Raw genomic sequence first — 21,091 nt, forward strand, 5'->3', positions numbered from 1 at the left:
AGATTTGGTAGGTTTTTGTGGGGGGTTTTTTGTTGGTTTTTTTGTTTGTTTGTTTTGGGGTTTTTTTTTGCTATGGCATAATATTGGCAATGTTGATCTTAATCTCTTCACATCCTAGGGGTTTTTATCATTGATTATTCTACTATATTAAATAATTATTGAAGTGCTGTTCCTTAAGACTAGTATCAAATGTAATATTAGATATGTTTATCTGACAGACATTTAAAATTACTATTTTTTTCTAAATTTTAAGTTTAAAAATTACTGAAAAATGAGCCAGAAATGTACTGCTTGATAATTACATATGATACCAGGAGAACTGAGTTTGGAGTCATGGTGGAAAATGGGTAAACTCCTGAATATATTCCTTTTTTTCCTTATGTGAATGGTACACTCCGGAACCATCAAATTCTTCTACCATGACACTTGGTCAAAAAGGAAAAATGAGAAAGCTGGCTAATGCTGATAAGGTAACTTCATGAAATGCAAAGAATAAGTTAATAGATTTTGTGCTTCTGCTGATAAGTCAAGGATTTATAATGTTTGTAAAAATTACTTCGACTTATCTTTTTAAACAAAATGACTCCCATGTCATTTTTGTCCATTCATTTGCATCCTTTCACTGTGCTAAAACCACGGTCAATCATCTTGACAAGTTCTTGCTACTTTAAGTAATGACACAAATATATTAGTTTCTATTTACGTGTTCTCATCTTCTAAACTGGAAATGAGCAGGAATGTTGGGCTCTTATGGGTAAGGAGTTCCATGATTTATTTGAAATTAGGCTTTGTTTTGTGTCATCTTTAGTAAGCAGTGCATGGGACTCTGGTTTTAGGTATGACTATTTGTGAATGACCCCCTCTTTTTCCCATCTGAAGTAGATGATGATCATTCCACTCTGGATGAAAAATCTAATCACTGTGACACAAACAATACAGTGACATCCTGGACTGAAGAAGGTACAACCATAAAGCAAAATAAAGAGATCTAGTGAAATATAGTGATAAATTCAGCCAGCTATTCCCACCTACCCAGTGAGATTCCAGTGGAAAACAACATGATTCCAGTGGCTATATTCATATCACAATAAGACTTAGAAGAAATCTAGTATTTTTAATGCATGAACAGTACTAATGAGATGCAGCTGAGAGAAGTAATGCATACCATTTATTTAGAGCTATTAGAAGACCAGTCAACCATCTCATGATCTTGACAAGCCTAACAGCTCACATGGTGATCTCTGATGGGTTTTATTTAGGGTTTAAACAGAGAATTGTTTGAAATGATACACTGAAATAAAACTATGACAAAACTATTATATAGTGTATTTTGAGTTGTTTATATCTGCACCACCTTCAACTGAAACTCATATTTCATTAAATATCAGCCTATGTTGTTCAAAAGCATGGCAGAAATAGCAACACCACAGTTACTATTTCAGTTACTATTTCAGATACTTGCCATGGAGTGACCCATGATACCTAATGGATTCTGTCAGCCATGTTTTAGAGCCTTAAGTTCGGTGACTTCAATTAGAATACCTTAGTTAGGATGCAACCAAGCCTTCAGTAGCAACTTGGCTGTTTTGCTGAAAACAAGCAGTTTCTTACATGAATGAACTTACTGCCCTCTCATTACTCAATATTTGCATACTTGGCGTTAGGTCAGGGGCTTGCAGCCAGTGTCTCTCCTTGTTTTTGCTATTCAAGGCAAAAAACACTACAGTTTCAACATCATTATGCATTCATGGCTTTTAAGGTTGTTTTTTTTTTTTTAATAGAGCCAGTCTTTGAACAGAGAAGCTGCTAGGTACAGATTCCATATTTTGCCAAGGCCATGATTTAAAATTTCACCTCAATCTTATCTGTTACAAGCTACTGAATAGGAGATAAAGCAACTGATGAAGAGCATGTCTGCACACCACTTTTGGAGAGAGGGGCAGAAGGAAAAGGCACAAGCTCTTAGAAAATATCAGTTTGTGTAAGTGGGAAAGTAAAAGGTATTTGAAAGCACAGAACAGTCAGCCTAAAGAACTTAGTTTTAGCTATAAAAAATGGAATGGAAGAATGTAATTTTTATATTCATCAGGTAATTCCATTTAAAATCTAGGACTAATTTAGTAAAAAGAAAACTAGAACTATATGTGGAAGACATTTTATATATCTTTATAGGCAGATTTACTTTGGCCATAAAGCTCAAGGAGGAGCCTTACCAAGTGGCAAGCATACAAACATGATCTTAACTCAGTATTCTTTTTCCTACTGAGTTTTTTGAATAAACTTCTGTTTTGCAGCTGTATTCCAAAAATAGCATGAGATTTTTATTTTTTTTTAATCCTTCATCCAGTATGATGCAGGAATTCCTCTGGGTACTGTCAGGCCATTCCTCTTCTGAGGAATCTGCAACATTTGAATTATTGTGAGTAAGTTTTAAATTTCTTTTCAGTTAATTTAATTCTCTGAATTAAACTGAAGTAACTGAAGCTGCAGTTCAGCTACTCTGGTACACTTCACGAAGTCAAGCCTTTGAAATCTGTGGCTGCTTTCTTCTCTGCTATTGCACCTCATGCCAGCAAGTACAAATGAAAAGTCATTAAATGCAAGACAGAGGATTGTGAGCAAAAAATATTTTATTAAATATAAGACTTATGTCTGAGATCTTCTCCCAAACCAATTTTGTCTCTGTGGCAACAGTCACAAGGGTGTGACAAAACATTTGGGATTTTTCTAAAGAAACGTTTACATACTTAAAATATCACTTTTCAAGAAAACATCATATTTTATTCTTAAGCAGGTTTTAAAAGTGCAGAGCATGTTTACAGGAAAAAAAGTCTTTTGGCTGTAAAGCTTCATTAGATAATGCATTAAAGACCCTCTCCACAGTGAGCACAGCCAGAAGCTGCACAGCATTAAGAGTGGACACATTCTCTCTTAACTTACCTGGTCTGGCAGTGCTTTGGGAAGGGGGAAGTCGTATCTACAATAGCTCTGGTATGATAATCACTAAATCTATTGCATGTTCTTTACATAAAATCATCCAGAAGTACCTTTACAGTTTACTGCAAATATTTTAATTGTGTAAGAGGGGAAAGATTCAAAATTATTCTTACCTTCTATTGGTACCTAAAATGTAATCATACTGTAGATTAATTTGCCATGCTGGTGCATGCTATCATTAGATTGTAGATTACTGGACTGAAAATCATAGCCAAAATATGTATTTTTATTTAGAAAATCTCAATTGTCTGTTTCCATATCATTGCATTATTCAACATTTATTATTCAATATTTCCAAGTTTTATTAAATTAGTACAAATACTTCTTCACTGATGCAGAAATTCTGATGATCTTGTGCTCAGAAATACAGAATCATTTACCATACTTTAAAGCCCTCTCAAAAGCAATGTGGTTGTGACATTATCTCCTGTGTCCCAGCTCTACTGGTTAACTTACACAACTCACTGTGTTCAACTGACAACTGTTTGTTATCTCAATATCACACCCTTGGGAAAAAACATAATTAGGGGGTTTTTTTTAATAGACTTTACTACCTATTTATCTGTATTTGAGTATGTTCTTGTTATCTGTCACAGGATAAAAGCTTGGGATCCATTTGAACATCAGCAAACAATTTATCCAGTTTACAAAGAAGTACATTATACTGTGATCAAACTCTTGCTGCTGAAGGAAAAGGCAAAAGCAATCCTAATTGCAGGCACGTAAAACATTATACTGGCACTGCTTCTTTCTCATCTTTCTCCAGTAATAGATGGCATGTTACTATTAAACATTTTCAATGCAAAATTTCTGCATAGGCAATAATGTAGGAATGCAGTAGGCTGCAACTCTAGTACATTTTTGAATGGAAGTAGTGCATATCTAATTTTGATACTATCTCGGTTTTGAGAAATTATGGGTGTTTTTTTCCTTTTAAATGAAATATTGAGGACTTGAACTTTGCCGTCTGATGAGGTCTAAAAGATCCTTGGAATAATTCTGTCTGCCCAGCAGCAGTTGACAGGCTAGGGAATATGCAAACCACCCCCTCTGCCATGCTTTATCCCTGCACTGCAGGGCAGGATCGATGATCCTCGTTACCAATCCCTCCCTGTGTCAGTCACCAGGCTGTCCAGGCAATTTTGATGGATCCAATAAAGCATTCCTCAGACAATTAAAGGCATTCTTCAAGGCCTGAAAAACACATAGTCCAGAGAGGATAGGCTCAAAAATAGTCAAAGAACAAGAAAATGGAACTAAGTAAACAGCAGTACCAGATAATCTTAATGCAAATAGAAATTTGGGGGCTTGCATTGTTGTTTACCACAGGTTCTAATGTCTACTTATATTCCTTCCCACCACTGACAACCTAAGCATTGTTAACCTCAAACAACAAGAACGCAGTACCTCCACACAAGTCTGAGACACTGCTGCTGTAGTACAACTGAAACACCTGTCACAACCTCCATCCATTTCCCTTCCTTCTCCATTAAAAACAAACAAGAAAAAAACAACCAAAAAACGCACACAAAAGCCCCAAATCAACCCAAAAAACCCAAACTGAAAACAAAACAAAACAAACAAAAAAACCCCCAAAAGCCCAAGAGCAACCAAGTAAACAACCAAAAAAATCCCAACCCAATACTGTTCCTTCACTGCCAGCAAATGTCAACTATCATGACAACCTCGTGTTGTCTCTGTCTCCCAGTTGAACCTTGCTGTATTCCTTACTGGAAGATTATAATCACAAGTAAATTGCAGTCTTTCCCCTAGAAGTATGAAACAAGTTTACACACCTAAAACATGTCAGATTTTAATTCATACTGCATATATATCCAGTTTGCCACCCACAAAAATCTCTGCCTCACTGATACCATAGGGGGACAAAATGAAGTTTGGGGTGGTATCTACAAGCCTTCTATTTCCTAGCCTGACTGGTGACCTAAATAAAACTTTTCAGTATTAGGTTTTTCCAAGATGTAATTTATACTATGGCTGTCAGGAGTTAAGATAGTAGTTGCCATGGAGCTTTAATCTTTTTTTAGGCTTTAGTCAAAGGAAGCTGGAAATCAGTATGCTGGGTAGAACCCTGCTCAATAGAATTTTATTCAAATTGGGGCAGGATTTAATCCTAATTTTTCTGCTGAATGTTAGTATCAAAGGTTCTACAATTCATTCTATTTTCTTCTCTTCTTCAGGAGATGAAAGTTTCCTGTCCAGGTTCTTAAATCACTCTACATTCAACCCAAAAAGTACCCAAGTTTCTTCCCCTCTATTCGTTCAACTATAAACAGTAACTTTATTCTAATGTTAATGTGCACAGCTAATCACTGTAGTGAAATTCATTCACCAGTTCTTCCATTTTCAGTGGAGGCATTCTGTAAGTGTATGAAAGCAAAGCTTTAGGGAGGATTTTATTTTTCTATGCACACACTAATCTCTATACTGGAAAACACACCTTTGAAACAGAAATTAAAGTTTGAGTCTATGTCTGTGCTACTTATAACTCCCTTGATGTGTATTTGAGAAAAAGAACCCAAAAGCATACAATGCATGAAGTGCATCTCTGAGAAGTACAAGATTGGCCATGCTATAGCCAATAATGCCCTGCTGGAACGCAGCTGTAGCAGAACAGAAATGCAATTCAGTTTAATACCTGCAGTTAAAACATGCACTTAAAACTCAACTTGCCCACCAGGAAAATGAAAAGAATGTAAATCTAGGTGGAAAAAAATGAAGATTTTGTTAAAATGAGCTTTTAGAACTCTTCCCCACAAAAAAAATTAGAAAGGATTCAGATGAAATCTTGACCTTGAGACTTGGATTCAAAAGCAAATGACAGCTTCACTTAATGAAAAATTTCCCAGAATTTTCACTAAATACAACTATTTACTGCCCAGCTGTAGCAGCACTGCATAATCCTCAAGCTGTTCCAAAGACTGCAGAGTAATCAGAAAACTGTCACAGGAGAGAATTTCAAACTCCTTTCAACTCTTTCATGGCATGTATTATAAAAGAGGCAAGATAACAAGAAAAAAAAAAGTTTTCCCTTCTACGGTATTTAAGTGTGGGACTTGAACACTTGCACATTAACATCTGTTTCTACCACTGACAGCAAAGTGTCTTACCTAACTAGCACTGGACAGAGAAACAATTGTGGGTTTGAGTGAAATCCCTGCTCATCAACTTCAGATGATCAAATGCAAAGACCTGTGGTATATTTTTCAGTCTGAGGTGTCAATATCAAAGACTTGCAGAGCTACTGGAGACGAGACCTCTTAATAAAAGAAATATATATGCAGATAAGAGGGAGAAAGAACTCCACCCCGTAACTTGCTGGTATAGCCAAACAGCTCATGTTAAGTATGCATTCAGACAAACCACAGTAGTTTCCTTAAAGGTGAAGTTAGAGACTTTGAAGTTAAGAGTCTTCAAAGTTATGAAATGCCATCTTCTTTATAAAGGCCCATCTCAGCTCTAAAAGGATATCAGAAACAAAATCCTTATATGAATTCAGGGAAGAAAGGGGCATTTCCCTTACCTCCATTCTGAACTAGTTTCAAGGCCTGTCAGTATCACATTACAATTTCTGGATGCATAGATTTGTTAAAGTTTGGCAGGGAAATACAGTTAAAACTAGTTTAAATAAAGAAGTATTATCATAGTACTGCAGATATCAAGATGGCCTTACAATATAGATGGCAAGTATTAAATTGCTTGTTTTGTTTTCAAAACAGTATGCTTTCTCTTTTGTGTATTTGTATTTTGCTTTAAAGCTTATTTCGTCAAAATTAATTAAACCAGTCCACAGGACAGTGATCAAGAAACATTCTTGCTCCATTACAGTTTCTTTTAAATAGCCTGTAGGGACCTTTTGCTGCTGGCTGCTGAACTTGCATTACTTCAAAACTGAAAGGCAAAAACAAAGAACTTAGAAGTGCACCATTTTTTCAGAAGCTATAAGAAAACAAGATGTAACTAGGCTGAATTAGGATGCAGCATTAATTTTCAAAAGAGAAAGCAGCTAACTGTGTAATCACATATACTTCTATCAACTTCCAAAGTATGCATTGCCCAGAATAATTTTTTTTTTTGCAAGATAGACTGACTTCATGAGATTCAATACATATCTTGAAGATGAACTGGTTTAACAGTATTTACTTTTCACTTTGACTTCATTAGCGAGGTTCATCCCTTTCAGAAAAGTAACTCAACATTAAGAAGCAACACAAGAAATCTCTACTTACCTTTCTGATTTCATACTAGTATCTTATGTGCATTCTTCAGCAATTACCACTGATCTTCTGTGGGAATGGATAGAAACCCACAAAATTTAGGTTTGGTTAAAAAAAAGTGGTGAAACGCTAAATGCCAGATAACATCAGATCTTTTCTCATGTGTGTCTCGACAATAAATCAGCTAGAGCATTTAAAATAAATAATTGCAGAAGCACCCAGTATATTTGAGGCATGCTGCTAATTTGCAATATAAACTGAACTATTGCTACATTTGAGCAATTTCATGTATTAGGCCAAGCAAGTGCCATTTCTCCAGCACTATCTTCACTGGAAGCCTTGAGAAATCCTATTCGCTACTAGAAGGGTCATTAGAATTAAAAAAAAAAAAAAAAAGCATCCCTGCAATAAAGATATTTATCTGGACCACTTTCAGAATCTAAAATTTCCTTTCTGTAACACCCCAACATACACTTCCCACTTCAGCAATTATTTCAGATGAACAATTATATAAGGCTCCCAGATTTCCTCTCTGCATTGGAAAGAAGTATTCTTGATTTATCCAGTACAAATTCAAGCAATAATTTTCCAGATAAATCAATAATATTAAGTTACAATTTCACTTGAACCTTGTTCTGCAACTTCAGTGCGTACTTTAGCAATGTTTGTTTTTTAATACTGAGGGAGCACATCCATTTTAGATAAGCAATAGATGTTCATATAATCCTCAGGCCAAGGCTTCCAATCAATCTTCTCAAGAAGGAAATTTGAGAATCCTTAAGCCATAACAAATAAAAGGAGTCAAATGTTCAGAAGACAACTTACTGCCACTTATCTCCAACAGCTGGTCTGGTCATTCTCCATGATCCAGCCATTGATCATTCTCCATGAACAATAGCCATGATCCAGCCTCTCAAGACTATTTTTGCAACCTGAGATCAGCCAGTAGGCCTGGAAAGCAAGGCAGGGATAAGTTTTACCCTCTATCCCTACCCTACTGAAGGTCAGAACCCTTACAGGAGTTTCCTGCAGGAGCTGTTTACTTACTGTGGTACAGGTCTCCCTACTGGAGCACTTCTCCACTTCATAAACATACAATTTTAGAGCAAAAATTCAAACCTCTGCCTTTACACTCCCCTGGTACAAATTAACTACTTGCAAATACTCAATCCTGCTAGGGAATCAGATCATACCTGAGGAAACAGACTTGGAATGTTACTTACCTTATAATACTGAGCATGCTGTGCATTGATTTGTGCCATCTGGTCTGACAGCACCGAGGCTTCGTGCCCTGCATGGCACGTTCCACCCTCAAGCCCCAGCTGGCACAGCCCTCTAGTGGAGATGCATGAAGGACTTCTGATGGCATTCATCCATCCCAGCTTGCTTTTGCTCATCTGCATGCCTTCTGGGCTGCTCTCAACTCAGCACAACTGCTTTCTAATCGGGCTTGGCCAGAGCTGGTGTCACTTTTCCCTCTGTGCTCTCAAGGGAAACCTTAGCAGCAAGGGACAGAGACCTACAGGGACTTCTGAGCACTTGCAGCCCACCCACAGGCAACCCCACAGCAAGCCCTGCAGAGCTGCTGCCTGCCTTGCCAAGCCCACCCCAATTCCAGTCTCAAGAGCACTGCTGAGCAGACCCCTAGGACTGAGCTTTGGTATCCCACTCATTTCTCCATTAGTATCTCCCATTGCAAAGGAGCAGCAACAGCTGTTTTTCATCTTTTCTTCACCTCCTTTAAGATACAGGGGTGAGGAAGTTCACTTTTAACTACCACCCAAGTAATGTCTAGATACTACCAGCATACTTCAGGACAATGCTCTTACATGCTTGTCAGAAACCTGCTGGGATTTGTCTATTGGCCCTGCACCATGCACACTTATGTTTTGTTTTTTTAATTATCTGTCAACTTTTTATTGAAAGCTTTTGCCTTCAGGCTTTTTAGGTAGTTGCCCAAGTCCAAGAACTTTGGTGCTCTGTCTAAATACAGGTTTGGCCACATGCACACACAAATACTACTTAAGGAAGGGCAAAATTTACACCCCAGAGAATACCATTCATGTGTCAGTTCTCTACAGATCGATTATCATTAAGATTCCATCACATTTCCAGTTCCTGTTCCCTGAAATATTAAAATCCCTTCCTCTCAAGGGATCCTTCTACCACTTCAAGGCTTACAGAGAGATCATGTTAAATGACCATAAGGACCATATCAGGATGCTTGACAAAACCTAGTATCAAAAACTGAGTATACACCATAATTATATCATACCCAAAAACTGACTCCCAAGTATAGTCACAAAGACAAGAGTTTAATGTTGGCAAAAAAGAAAAGGTTAAGTTAGTGGTATTTTCTATTTTCTTCCTTGCAATAACATACTGGTCATATGAAAGTCACTGGAAAGGTCTGCTTATAGCTCGGAAGACTTTTACAGTTACAGCTCAATTCAAAACCCCTAATTCCAAATGCGTGATGTTAACACAAAAAATGAAAATGTAAAACTTGGGATAAAAAACAAACTCGGACGTTAAGATGCTAGCAGAGATGTGAGGCCTTTCAACCCCTTTACCATAACATGAAAATTTCTTCGGTATCTCTCCCACCACCATTATTTCAGGATTCACAAGGTTCTTTAAAATACTAATGGGGTTAAATTGAAATCAAGCGCCATCTGCTTGTAATGTCTTCTGTGAAAGGTCTGAAGCCACCCTGTTTCAATAATTTGGTTATTCAGTGCAGAAAGTTAAAGATCACAGAAGGTATAACAGCTTTTAATACTCCATTAATATTATAGATTAAAAATTATTGCATAGTCTTATGCATTTCCTAAAACAATGTTCTCTGGAAATGAAACATTTTAATATAAAAGGAGCAACTCTTTAAAACATAAACTGTTTTCACTACCTCGATCTCCTATCCTTTTTTGATTTGTCAGTACATTTGTCCATTGTTTTCTCATTGTCTCCTCTGCACTTGGGGCAATACCATTTCCCCTTTGGTTTGTACGTGAGTCCAACACAGGAAAAGTGGAACCACTCAATAGGGCACTGTTCATTGTCACATCCTATCATTTCACCATAAGACACTTGGTTGCATAAGCAGTAAGTTGGTTCATTGGGATCAATTGCAAATTCTACAGGTGAAACCTCTCTCTCCTGTTTGGCTTTGGAGCGTTTTTTCTTCTTGGAAGATTTCGATCTTTTCTCTTTCGGTGGCTGATCATCGCAGTCATCAATACCATTTGCTATGTGGCACAGGTCACGGCTTTCGCTGGTTCGCTGGCGGCGAGGTCTGCGGGAGGATCTCTCTGGCTGGCAGGACTCCATCTTGGCCTTTTCTAGAGGCTTTTCGTTCTCAGACATATCTTGAAAACACTGAGAGTGTGTTTCCATTTGACGGGCTCGATTCTCTACCAGTTCTAGCATCTGAGTCACTATTTGAATTTTTTCATCTCCAAGTTCTTGACTGTTGATTAATGCACGCTGAAGATGCTGCTGCAAGCGTTTCTTCTGAACAGGGTCGTTTTCTGACTTGTATTTTTCATAGACATCATCTATTTCTTTTAACGCTTCTATGAAATAAACAAAGGAATAATTACACAAGATGAAACATACTCTAGAAAACAGACAAATATTTCTAACTGATGAGAAATAGTACAAATCTTAATTATAGTATACCCTAGTGGGTTAGATTGAATATATAATTCAAGTGCATGTGGTCATCAAAGCAGTGTTTAAGGTCACTATATGTTTCAAGAAAAAATTCTCAGGTTCTAAGAAAAAGCAAGCTTATTTTAGCCATTGGAAAAAGAAAGGCTAACATAAGAGAGGGACACTATAGTTATTGAGGCATGGATAATCCAGATCCTCCTTCCATCTGAAACAGGAGGAATTTCTCTTAAGAGTCCTTACCACAGTAATTCCAAAACTCTGGACAACAAACCAAAGCAATAGCTTATTTTATCACACTAAGAATCCTGAAATTCGTAGAATTGTCACATATCATGATATATAACACTCCAGAAATAGTTTATCCAGGTCCTCTGCCTTTCCCTCTTATTCATCACAAGGTTTGGCATTACATTTTCAAGTAGACATAGTTATAAAAGGAATATGACAACAGAAGTTACATAATAGCAAATTTACAATCAGAATGAAAATCAACTTACACCCCTCAAAATAATTTCCCTAAAACAAATTACAGCAAGCTGCATTTTAAATTAGAGTTGAACTTTTCAGAATAGGTGACCTTCTCTTTAGTGCATCATAGGATATTTTTAAGCAACTAGTAAATGAGTGGCTCATAGTTTGATTTCCCAGCTTTCCCTCCTCCAAGTCACACAAAATAACTGCATGAGTTGCTGTGAATCTTCTGTTTAAAAAAAATTAATTCTAAGAAGCAAGCTTAATGAATCCGAATATGGAATCAATAAATGTCTTATAAATCACTCTTAGTCTGTACACCACTGTACTATATTGCTGGATTTTAAAATAATATTTTCCAAGCCAAATGTTACAATAGATCTACACATAAAGGACAGAGAAACTCCAAACAGGGAAGGAAATAATTAGAAAAACTGACAGTGAAGCTTGATGTACAGTGTTAGGTATGGTACTGGTTCAGTCAGAACTTAGGATTTTATTTGAACAGATAAGGGAGTTTATAAAAGGTACTAAACTATTTACTTCTAAGGCAAAAGTTATGTAGTACAATCTACCTCTTCCTAAAGACCTGCATTTAAATAATTTGCTTTCATTTTAAAATAATTTGTCTGCACTGTTGTGAAATGATTCAAGCTTGTTATCGGAACATCATTCCTAGTGATTTTTTCCTGCTGATATCTTGGAACAGTAGCTGAAGCATGAACAGCTGCTTTTTACTATAAATTCTGAAACCTGTATGACAACAGGAGCCAACTGCATTTTGTTCTGTTCCAGACTTTCACTAAGGTAAGATAAAAATCATTACTCTGCCTGTCCAGTAACTCAACCTGTATTTTCTCAATATGAGCATTCCAGCTACCTTTTAAACCAAAGGCTTTGCTTCCCTGAACCATCAGCTACATCACTTGCCTGTTGCCCTGGCAAGAGAAATACAATTTTTAAAAATCTTACTCTCTGCTCCTGAAAAGCACGGAGTAGGGTACTTGGTATGCTGTTGAACAAGAAAGGCATAAACAGAGTACAATATAGTACAGCCACACTATCGCCCACCCAGACTTCTTTTTTTGGAGGCAGGAGTGTAGGTACAGTTACACAGATTTCCTATACTGGGAATGCGCTACCCAGAACCATTCACAAACAATAGCCGTTGGCTCATTCATACTGTGACAGAGAACAACGTTCATCCTACACCCGTTATTGCCTGGAGGCAGCCTGTGAAGATATGCTGAACTTTACACGGATCAACATCCACTGAAGAGAGCAAAGAAGTTTTGAATTGACAAAGATGGAAATTTACCAAACTTCTTGTGAATCCCCAAAGATTAGACAAGGCATTCATACACCCTAATAAACAGTTCTGAAACCTCTGTTTAAAAAAAAAAGAACAACAAACCAAAAAAACACAAACAAAAAACTCCAACCCAAACCAGGGCCAAGTGTTCATTACAGATAATCTGATTAAGTTTGGTGGAGCTAAGAAAAGCTAAAACGATTTGTTTTCTAAGCACAAGAGTGACTTTTTCCCTACTCCACAGACCATCACTACCTTTTAAATTAGCTGAAATAATATGGCATTACTTTTACATTTTCAGACTTGGGTCTAAAATATTTTTATCCCATTTTCAGGGTTTTGAAGATTTTTTGTCGTTGTTTTTTTCAATAGTTGAAGGCATTGATTAAAACTAGCAACAAACTTATTATATGGCCCAGTACTGTATTAGTGGCTGGATAAATACATAGAGGAGATACAGTCTAAAGAAAATATTTAATCTATGAAAGGCTGAGGAGTGCTGGCTAGTCACCATGGATCAGGAGGTAAAGAGCCAGCCTTGACTAGGTATTCAAAATGCTGCAGGCAAGTCTATGCCATTTAAACTTTAAAATCCCAGACAACTTACAAAAGCCTGTTCTTATGTGTCTTCCCGGGTAATTAGAAAGATAATTGAAAGAATCCCTTCACAACAGCTGCCTCCTGAGGTGGCCCTTCAGTGTCTAAGAGGCCTTGACGGTCCCCATGGTCCCCCCTCCTGCCCACGCCGAAGGAAGGAGATGCGGCTCCAGCGCCGACTCCACGGGATCAAATTCCTGCCTCACGGCAGGGGCCGGCTGGCAGCTGCCGGGCACCGACGCGCCCCGCAAACTCCGCAGGGCGCAAGGTCTTTAATCGGCATTGAACCTGCCTTCCGAAGGAAGGTTTAGGGCATTCCTTTGGACGAGGTTTAGGGCAACTTCCCGCTCCACAGCCTCTCTCCACGACCCAAGAGAACGCTGCTAGCGCTTTACGTATCCCCGCCCCCACCGCGCGGTCTACCGTGGGACGGGCGCTGGGCTCCGCCGGGACACCGCCCCCCCCCCGGCTCCGCACGGCGGGAGGAGCTACGAGAAGGCCGATTTCCGCACCCCACCTCCAGCGGCACCGCCGCTGGTTCGGGCAGCACGGCTGCCCGGCGGGGCGGAGCGGGGCGGGAGCGGCCCCACACGGCGGAGCCGGGGCCTAGCGCCGGGCAGCGCGGCCCCGCCGCCCCGAGACGAGGCGGCCTTGCCCGGGACCGACCGGACGCCGGGAGCCCCGCGCCCCGCAGGCTCAGCCCCGCGGGGCCCCAGCAGGATTTCATCCCGACCCCGGCTCCTCCGCGCCGGGCGCATGTGCGGCGGGCTGGAGGCCGTCCCCTTTCCCCTCCTTCCCCGCCGCCCGGTGCCCCGCGGCGGCGCCCACCTTGGCACTGCGTGTCCATCTCCCGCAGCAGCGAGGCGTTGCGCTGGATGTCCAGCGGCAGCGATTCCACGCACTCCAGGTAGTCCTGCACGTAGAGCGAGAGCAGCCGGGCCCGCTCCCCGCCCGGCGCCGCCGGCCCCGCCACCAGCTGTGGCCCCGCCAGCATCATCCCCCCGCGCCAGCAGCACATCCGCCGCCGCCGCGCCGCCCGCACCGGGCGCGGGGTCCTTGCGGCGCCCCCGCTCCCTTCTCCGTCTTCTCCCCCTCCTCCTGCCGCCGCCCCGTTGCCTTCGGGCGGCCGCGCCCGGGGGATGGTGAGCGCTCGCCGGGCCGGGCCGGGCAGGTGCGGACGCCCCTTCGCGGGGTCCCGCGCCCCTTCCCGCGGTGCCACCGCCGGAGCGAAACCCCTGCTCGGCGCCCCCGCCCCTGTTCGGAGCGCGCATGCGCGAGGCCCTGCCCTTATAAGGCGCGGCCGGCGGCGCTGCCAGGGGTTCGCATTCTCCCGCCTTCCCCAGGCGCGCGCTCCCGTTGGCCCGGCGCGCGGCGAGGGGCGGGAGCGCGCGCGGGGGCGGAGCCTCCCTTAAAGGCGCCCGGCGCCTCCGCCGCTTCCGCGCCCGGCGGGGCCGGGACCAGCGCGGGGAACCCCGCGGGAGGGAGGGGCAGCGCCGGCTGTTCCTGCCCGCAGTGACAGCCGCCTGGTTTATCCTTAAAGAACAGCAATGGTGATTTGTGATGCTTTATCCTGAGAAATCGTTTCAAGAGTATTTTAAATAAATTATCAATGAACTTTGGCCTTTTAAAAGCCACTCGCCAAATAGCAAATCTCTAAAATTTCCGTGCAAAATTTCCAGTAATTCTCCATGCTCGTTGCAGAATTTGTGTCAAATGTTGGCCACTACAGTTATGGTAGGAAACAAAAGTTTAATTATACTTTTTGACTATACACTAAAATACCGAGATTTCATCTCCACTTCTCTTTGAGCCTTTTTTTTTTTCAGGTCTTTACTACATGAATAATAATTGGTAAGCATCAGGAAAATAAAATTTATTTTGTGGAGTCTTGAAACACCCTGAGGAGACTTGTATATTTTGCATTGCCTCATTTATATTTTAGGCATCCAAGAAAAAAAAACTAGAGAAAATGCATATGCTAAATGTAGCAAAAAACCAACCAAACAAAAACCATTCTTAGATGAATAAAATCGATAAGAAGAAATAAATCCAAATCCCCAGACCTCCTTCTGTCTTACATTCCTACCTCAAGTTAAGTACCCAGCACTAAAAGAATACCCATACTAATCCTGTAGATAGCCTTTCAGGATGGCATGATCTGGAGTAGTGGTGGAGCAGCAGCACAGGTTGTCCAGAGAAGCTGCATCATCTCCATCCTTGGATATTTTTCGAGTCTCCCTGGATGAGGCCTGACACAACCTGATCTGGCTGTCAAGCTGCCTCTGCTTTGGTGGCCCCCCAAGGATCCCATCCAGAATCCTTTTTTCCTGTGATTCAGTCTCTATGTGCTCTGTGCCAAAAAGCTCCATGGCTAGTCCTAGAGGAAAATTAGTGTCTCACATGATGGCAGTCTGCAAGTGTTTTTTTCTTAAGACCCTCGTTCACAGAGCTATTTAAACATTCCTAACTTCCAAGTCACGCAGCCGCTAAGCAGGTGTTCTACATGGCAGGGATTTTCATATGTCTGTGTCCAAGCTGTTGAGTAATTGTAGCTGCAGTCAATCAGCTTTGCCCAAGTCAGCAATGTGTTGGCAAGGTCATAAAAATGAAAGAAAACAAAGTTGTAGGCAGTACTTTCAAAACATCCTTCGCTACACTGATGTCACCCTGGCCAAAAAAACAGGAAGTCTGTAATTCTGTGTGTTCATGTTCTTAAGAGGGCACCTTCATCTTAAAATGAACAACTTTAATTTACAGTGTAACACCTGTAAAACCAGCTGCCTTTTTTTTTTTTTTTTGCGTTAATGAAGCCTCAGATCATTTTTCACTACTTGTCTCACTTTTGCACAAATAGATTTAGAAAGTGGCAATAACGTGGTTACCTTGGCTTCCATTGACACTAACTCACTGCAACTTAACTGTGCAGCATTCATTGCTGTCCCTTCTGAGTAACTGAAGTAATTGAAGATTGAATTTTTTTTATATAATATTAACAGATAACACTTAATGTGCAGGCATAAACCGCTACCTGAATGCCAGTGAAAAGGACCTGGATTAATATAATTGATAGAATATTCTTGAGAAAAGTGTTGGCTCCTTTGGGGGGTTGTGTATCTGCTTATAGTAAGTTTGAATGGGTGTAACATTCTGCCATCTCATGAAGAAATAAAGCTAAGAAATAGGAGATTCTCCTACACAGTAGAAAAAATAAACCAGAAATGTTCATTCAAAGTTAACATGCTATTTAAAATAAAATTTAAAAAAATAAAATTTAAAATGAAATGTTAATTACTATTAAGTATGAATTTAAACCCAACATTTTGGCATAACTTTTTTCTCACATGAAACTGTGCATGCACTGTCAGTAAAGAAATAGCCAAGAAAATAATTCATAACATTTGTTACAGGTGGTTTCTATGCTAAAAGCTTGCTGTTTGTCACTATGGGGGAAACAATATCTAAGGTACAGCAGAGAAGAGCTAATGATTTCTGAATGCAAGTGTTGTCTGCTGCTTTCAAACACTAAAGTAAAAATTTAAATTTTGAGGAACCTTAAGAACGCAGCAGTGGCACTGGACCAGATTTCCCTTGGAAAAAGAAGCCTTAGCTTGCTGCATGTTTGAAGCCTCAGGGGAAAGGAAAGCAAGAAGGGCAGATTGAATTATCTGCTTTGCTCATGCCTCAAAATGGCTAGGAGCAAGCACAGGAGAATTTTGATGTATTGGGCTCAAGTTTGCAAATTGATAGATAGCTCTGAGACCCAACTATGTCCTTTTTCCACTGTCTGTATGTGAGAATAATCTAGAGATAGGAAGAGGCATGGTAGAGCAAAACCTTGCTAATTGTAGAGATGGACCGACAGAACAATCATACCTTTCCACCAACCCTCTCTGCTAAGTGGGAAACTGTCAGCTTGAGGTTGACATACACAGGGATGTGACATTAGGGTGTATTGCATCACATGTACCTCAGTAGCTGTCCACCAAGGGTAAGTAAAACAGAGAGGTCCTATATGCATTTTATTTAGATTTATTTATATATCTCTAAACTAACCCCAGTTTCCATGGAGAATAGATTCCAACAGTTTTGTTTCTTTATAATTTACCAGTATAGGTTTTTAAAGTCCTAACCAGAGTATTCCCCTTCTTTTTGTGAGAGATTATTTCATTATGTTACAGATTTTACTATGATAAAAATATTTTCAGAGATTTAATCCAACTCTTATTTCCCCAATTGAAGTTTTGCCTCTCATCTTTCATAATCCTGATTTTACACTCTCAAAACGCAGATGATTCCTGTCCTGTTTCACATAATAATACATAAGTTGGTTAAGGGGTTTTTTTGTTTTCATTTTGGTTTGGTCTAGGTCTTTGGGTTGGGGCTTTTTGTTTGTTTGTTTGTTTAGCTTTGTTTTGGTTTGGGTTTTTTGTTTGATTCAGTTTGGTTTAGGGGTTTTGTTTGATTCAGTTTGGTTGGGTTTTTTTTTTGTTTGGTTTGATTGGTTTTGTTTGGGGTTGGGTTTGGTTTTTTTCCCTTGCATTCTATTGATAAGCCAGAGAGTGTTTCAGGCTGTGGAAAAAGAAAAGCAGCATTATTGCTGAGGACAAGTCCATAGGGGGCTGTAATTGTGAAAGACCTTAGCATTTAGTAGAAATGCTCAAAGGATGACAACAGGGTATTTATTTTAAGCAAAATAACTGATTTTTGATGATATATATTTCCTGTCAGAAATGCTTCTCTGGCTTCCATGGGATGAAATGGATGAAGAATTATCTGGGATACCACAAAAATAAACAGATTAAAAAAGAATGAGTACAAGTCAGATGAGCTTCTTAAGAGTCAGCTGATGAAAGCTATAGACCATAGCAGAGTTCTGTACAAGCAATATTCTGGGAAGAGGCCATCCTTGCCAGAGATACTACTATGTTTGACCAGGTAAGCTATTCTCAAAAGCTTCTCTAACATCAGGTCATCCAAAACAGATACTTCACTGTAATGCCAGACATTGCTTTTTGTTTTCCTTAAATATTAGGCTTGATTTATCTGGTGGAATACAAATCATATTAATTCAATTACTATTTTTCTCTTTCATTTACACAAGTGTAGAATATTTAAGAATAAGACATGGGATGACATCAGATCATTTCAATAAAATGATAAACTAAACAATAGATTTCCTGAAAATATTGGTATGTGCTTTTTCCCCTGTTAGCTTCATCCTCAACTGTACCAAAGAGTTTTCTAATACCAAGTAACAAATATCCCACACTCACCAGGAGATGTACGTTCTTCCTCATCCACAACATCTATTCTGTTTTCTGCCAATATGCTATAAAAGAAAATATCTTCCTGAACCTCACTTAGTAACCAGTTGACTTGTAGAGGGAAGCAACAATATCCTGCTATTTTTTCTTTAAGCAGATAGGTTCTGCTTATTTCACCATGAGCAGACTGAAAAAAAAGGAATAAAAAGTGCAGACTAAGTTTACTCCATGCTTTGTTTTGCAATAATTATTTATTTTTTTTTTACTGTTATTCACAGTCAGTTTCCATATTCGAATGCCACAGCAAAAAGTGTTTTGAGAAATTGGTAGGCCCAAGGCAGAACATGTTAAGAAGTTCACTTATATATGAGTTCATTGCTTTCATCAGGGCATATTGACATATTGTTACTCTGCTTTGAGTAGAACCACACCGCTCCTTTTTGAGGCTATCCACTCTGTTTGGAATACCTTCTGGGAATTAGCACAGGGGCTATGGAGCATGTTTGGCTGGCATAGGAACTGCAGTTTCTTAGACGAGGGGGACACAGCTGATCAGCTGAGGGGCAGCATCTGGCCACTGCAATGATAGCACCACATGGATCATTTCCTGTCATTGACAACATGGATCTGTCCACTTGTGCCTGAAGTAACACTTCCCTGTCTTTCTCTCCAGGAAGCTGCTTTCAGACAGTTACTCTTCTTCCTCAGCTACTGTTACAAAGCAGAAATGATCTGTGGATTTGGTTTCCAGCCCCAGAACCAATCACCGTGTGAAAAACCTCAGGAGGTGTGCAGATGATGTTTGGGGAAGCCAAGTTAGAAATGGTAACAAGGTAATCTTACTGCAAACCTAACAACCATCTTTCTTGTCTTACCTCAGCCCTGAAACCTGATTCTCTTTCATTCTAGTAAATGGAAGAATCCACACGAATTTAAGGGAGAAGAACCAAGACCCTTTTCCACATAATAAAGAAAGGATTTTTTCTGTGTTCTTACCTGAGGTACCTACTGACATGGATGCTCCATTTCTGTGATTTTACTTCTCAGCACAGGTCATGTGAAAGACACATTCTTACTTCTTCCTTTTATGAGGAACAAATATCCACAAGCACACCTTTGTAATCAAGATTATGAAATGAGGGCAGGCACTGTACCTGCAGAAAGTTTCAGTAGTTGATAGTTTAAGACATTCATAATACTCTCCCATATGCAGATGTTAATTTTTCTTTCCAGCTCAGGAAATAAAGGTGGGAGTCATATAACTAAATATGTGGAATGAGAGAGAATCTTAGTACAAATAGGTCTTGCTCTAAAAACGTCTGCATTGATTGTAAGGAGAGCCCAGGTCTCTTGTCACAGATGTCAGTGAAATTAATTCCACTCTGTATTCAAAAATGGGGTAATTACATGCCTATGATTACCATTTATGAATTTCAGAATTCCCCTGAAAACTTGGACAGTTTTGGCATACATCATTAAAACTGCAACACACAGGAGGAAGACTCATTTTATTTCCCTTCTAGAGTAGATTTTTTTTCTCTCCTTTGGAGTCTGCTTATTCTAAACTAGTAAAAATGATTAATTTCTAGTTCAACTGAAAAGTCACCACAAATAGCACTAGAGAGTAATTTCATATCTTAAAAATAATCCTGTAGCACCAAATCACCCACATTAGGGGGTTTCTAGCAGTGCTTCTGCTAAGCAAATTTTCCAGTGCCATCACTTACCCCAAGTTACCAAAAACTTTTCCTACTAGGATATGACCAATGTACATGTGTTTTGGCTTTTTTGTTTTGTTTTTTGTATTTTTTTCCAAAACCAGACAGAGTTTACATTTGCTTTATTATTCAGTTCTAATTGTGAGAAAAATTAATGGTTAAACAAGATGAATAGATTCCTGCCTCTCAAACATCCTCTTCCCCAAAATAATGAGAAATGTAGCATTTACTCCTAACTAAAGGAGGCTTTAGGCTGGAAGACTGCTATCAAAATATAGGCAGCATCTGACTGAACATAGAAGTTAAAATCACAGAATAACAGAATAGGTGAGGCTGGAATGGACCACAGTGAGTCATCTGGTCCAGTTTTCCTGATCAGGCTGTGTCTCCTAGAGCATATTGCACAGGTTGTGCCCAGAGACCTTTTGAACCTCTCTAGAGATGGAGACTCCACAACTTCTCTGGACAATCTGTTCCAGTGTTTGGTTACCTGCACAGTTAAGTCGTTCTTCCTTGTATTCAGATCGAACTTCTGATATATTGCTTTCTGCATGTTTCCTGTTGTCCTATTTCTTGGTACCACCTAGAAGAGCATGGCTCCATCCTCTTGACACCCTTCCTTTGGATACTTATAGACATTGATAAGATCCTCTCTCAGCTGTCTCTTCTCCAGGCTAGACAATGGAGGATTTGAAATGTAAAATGTAAAACATCAGAGGATTTAGTAAATCCATTGGTTAGACCAGTTTTCTTACTAGTACAGACAAAATATATTTTGCCCAATGTGATTAATGTCATATTGAGAAGAACTCCTTTTGCAGC

At 39.7% G+C, this 21,091-nt stretch overlaps 1 protein-coding gene and 1 long non-coding RNA gene across 2 annotated transcripts; one reads left to right on the forward strand and one right to left on the reverse strand.

Annotated features, from left to right (window-relative positions):
- Window positions 1-9,526: 9,526 nt before the first annotated feature.
- ING2 (inhibitor of growth family member 2) lies at window positions 9,527-14,522 on the reverse strand. Its single transcript, XM_014880468.2, has 2 exons — window positions 14,116-14,522; window positions 9,527-10,807 (listed from the first exon to the last, which is right to left on the reverse strand). The coding sequence occupies exons 1-2, from the start codon at window positions 14,303-14,305 to the stop codon at window positions 10,137-10,139; spliced, it is 861 nt and encodes a 286-aa protein (XP_014735954.2). The 5' UTR covers window positions 14,306-14,522; the 3' UTR covers window positions 9,527-10,136.
- LOC148223932 (uncharacterized) lies at window positions 14,073-19,555 on the forward strand. The gene is made up of 4 exons (XR_015803114.1): window positions 14,073-14,194; window positions 18,016-18,222; window positions 19,225-19,384; window positions 19,461-19,555. It is a non-coding gene; the product is annotated as an uncharacterized LOC148223932 (long non-coding RNA).
- Window positions 19,556-21,091: the final 1,536 nt, after the last annotated feature.

The sequence above is a fragment of the Sturnus vulgaris genome, chromosome 4, assembly GCF_052056855.1.
Source record: "Sturnus vulgaris isolate bStuVul1 chromosome 4, bStuVul1.hap1, whole genome shotgun sequence".
Taxonomy (NCBI): Eukaryota; Metazoa; Chordata; class Aves; order Passeriformes; family Sturnidae; genus Sturnus; species Sturnus vulgaris.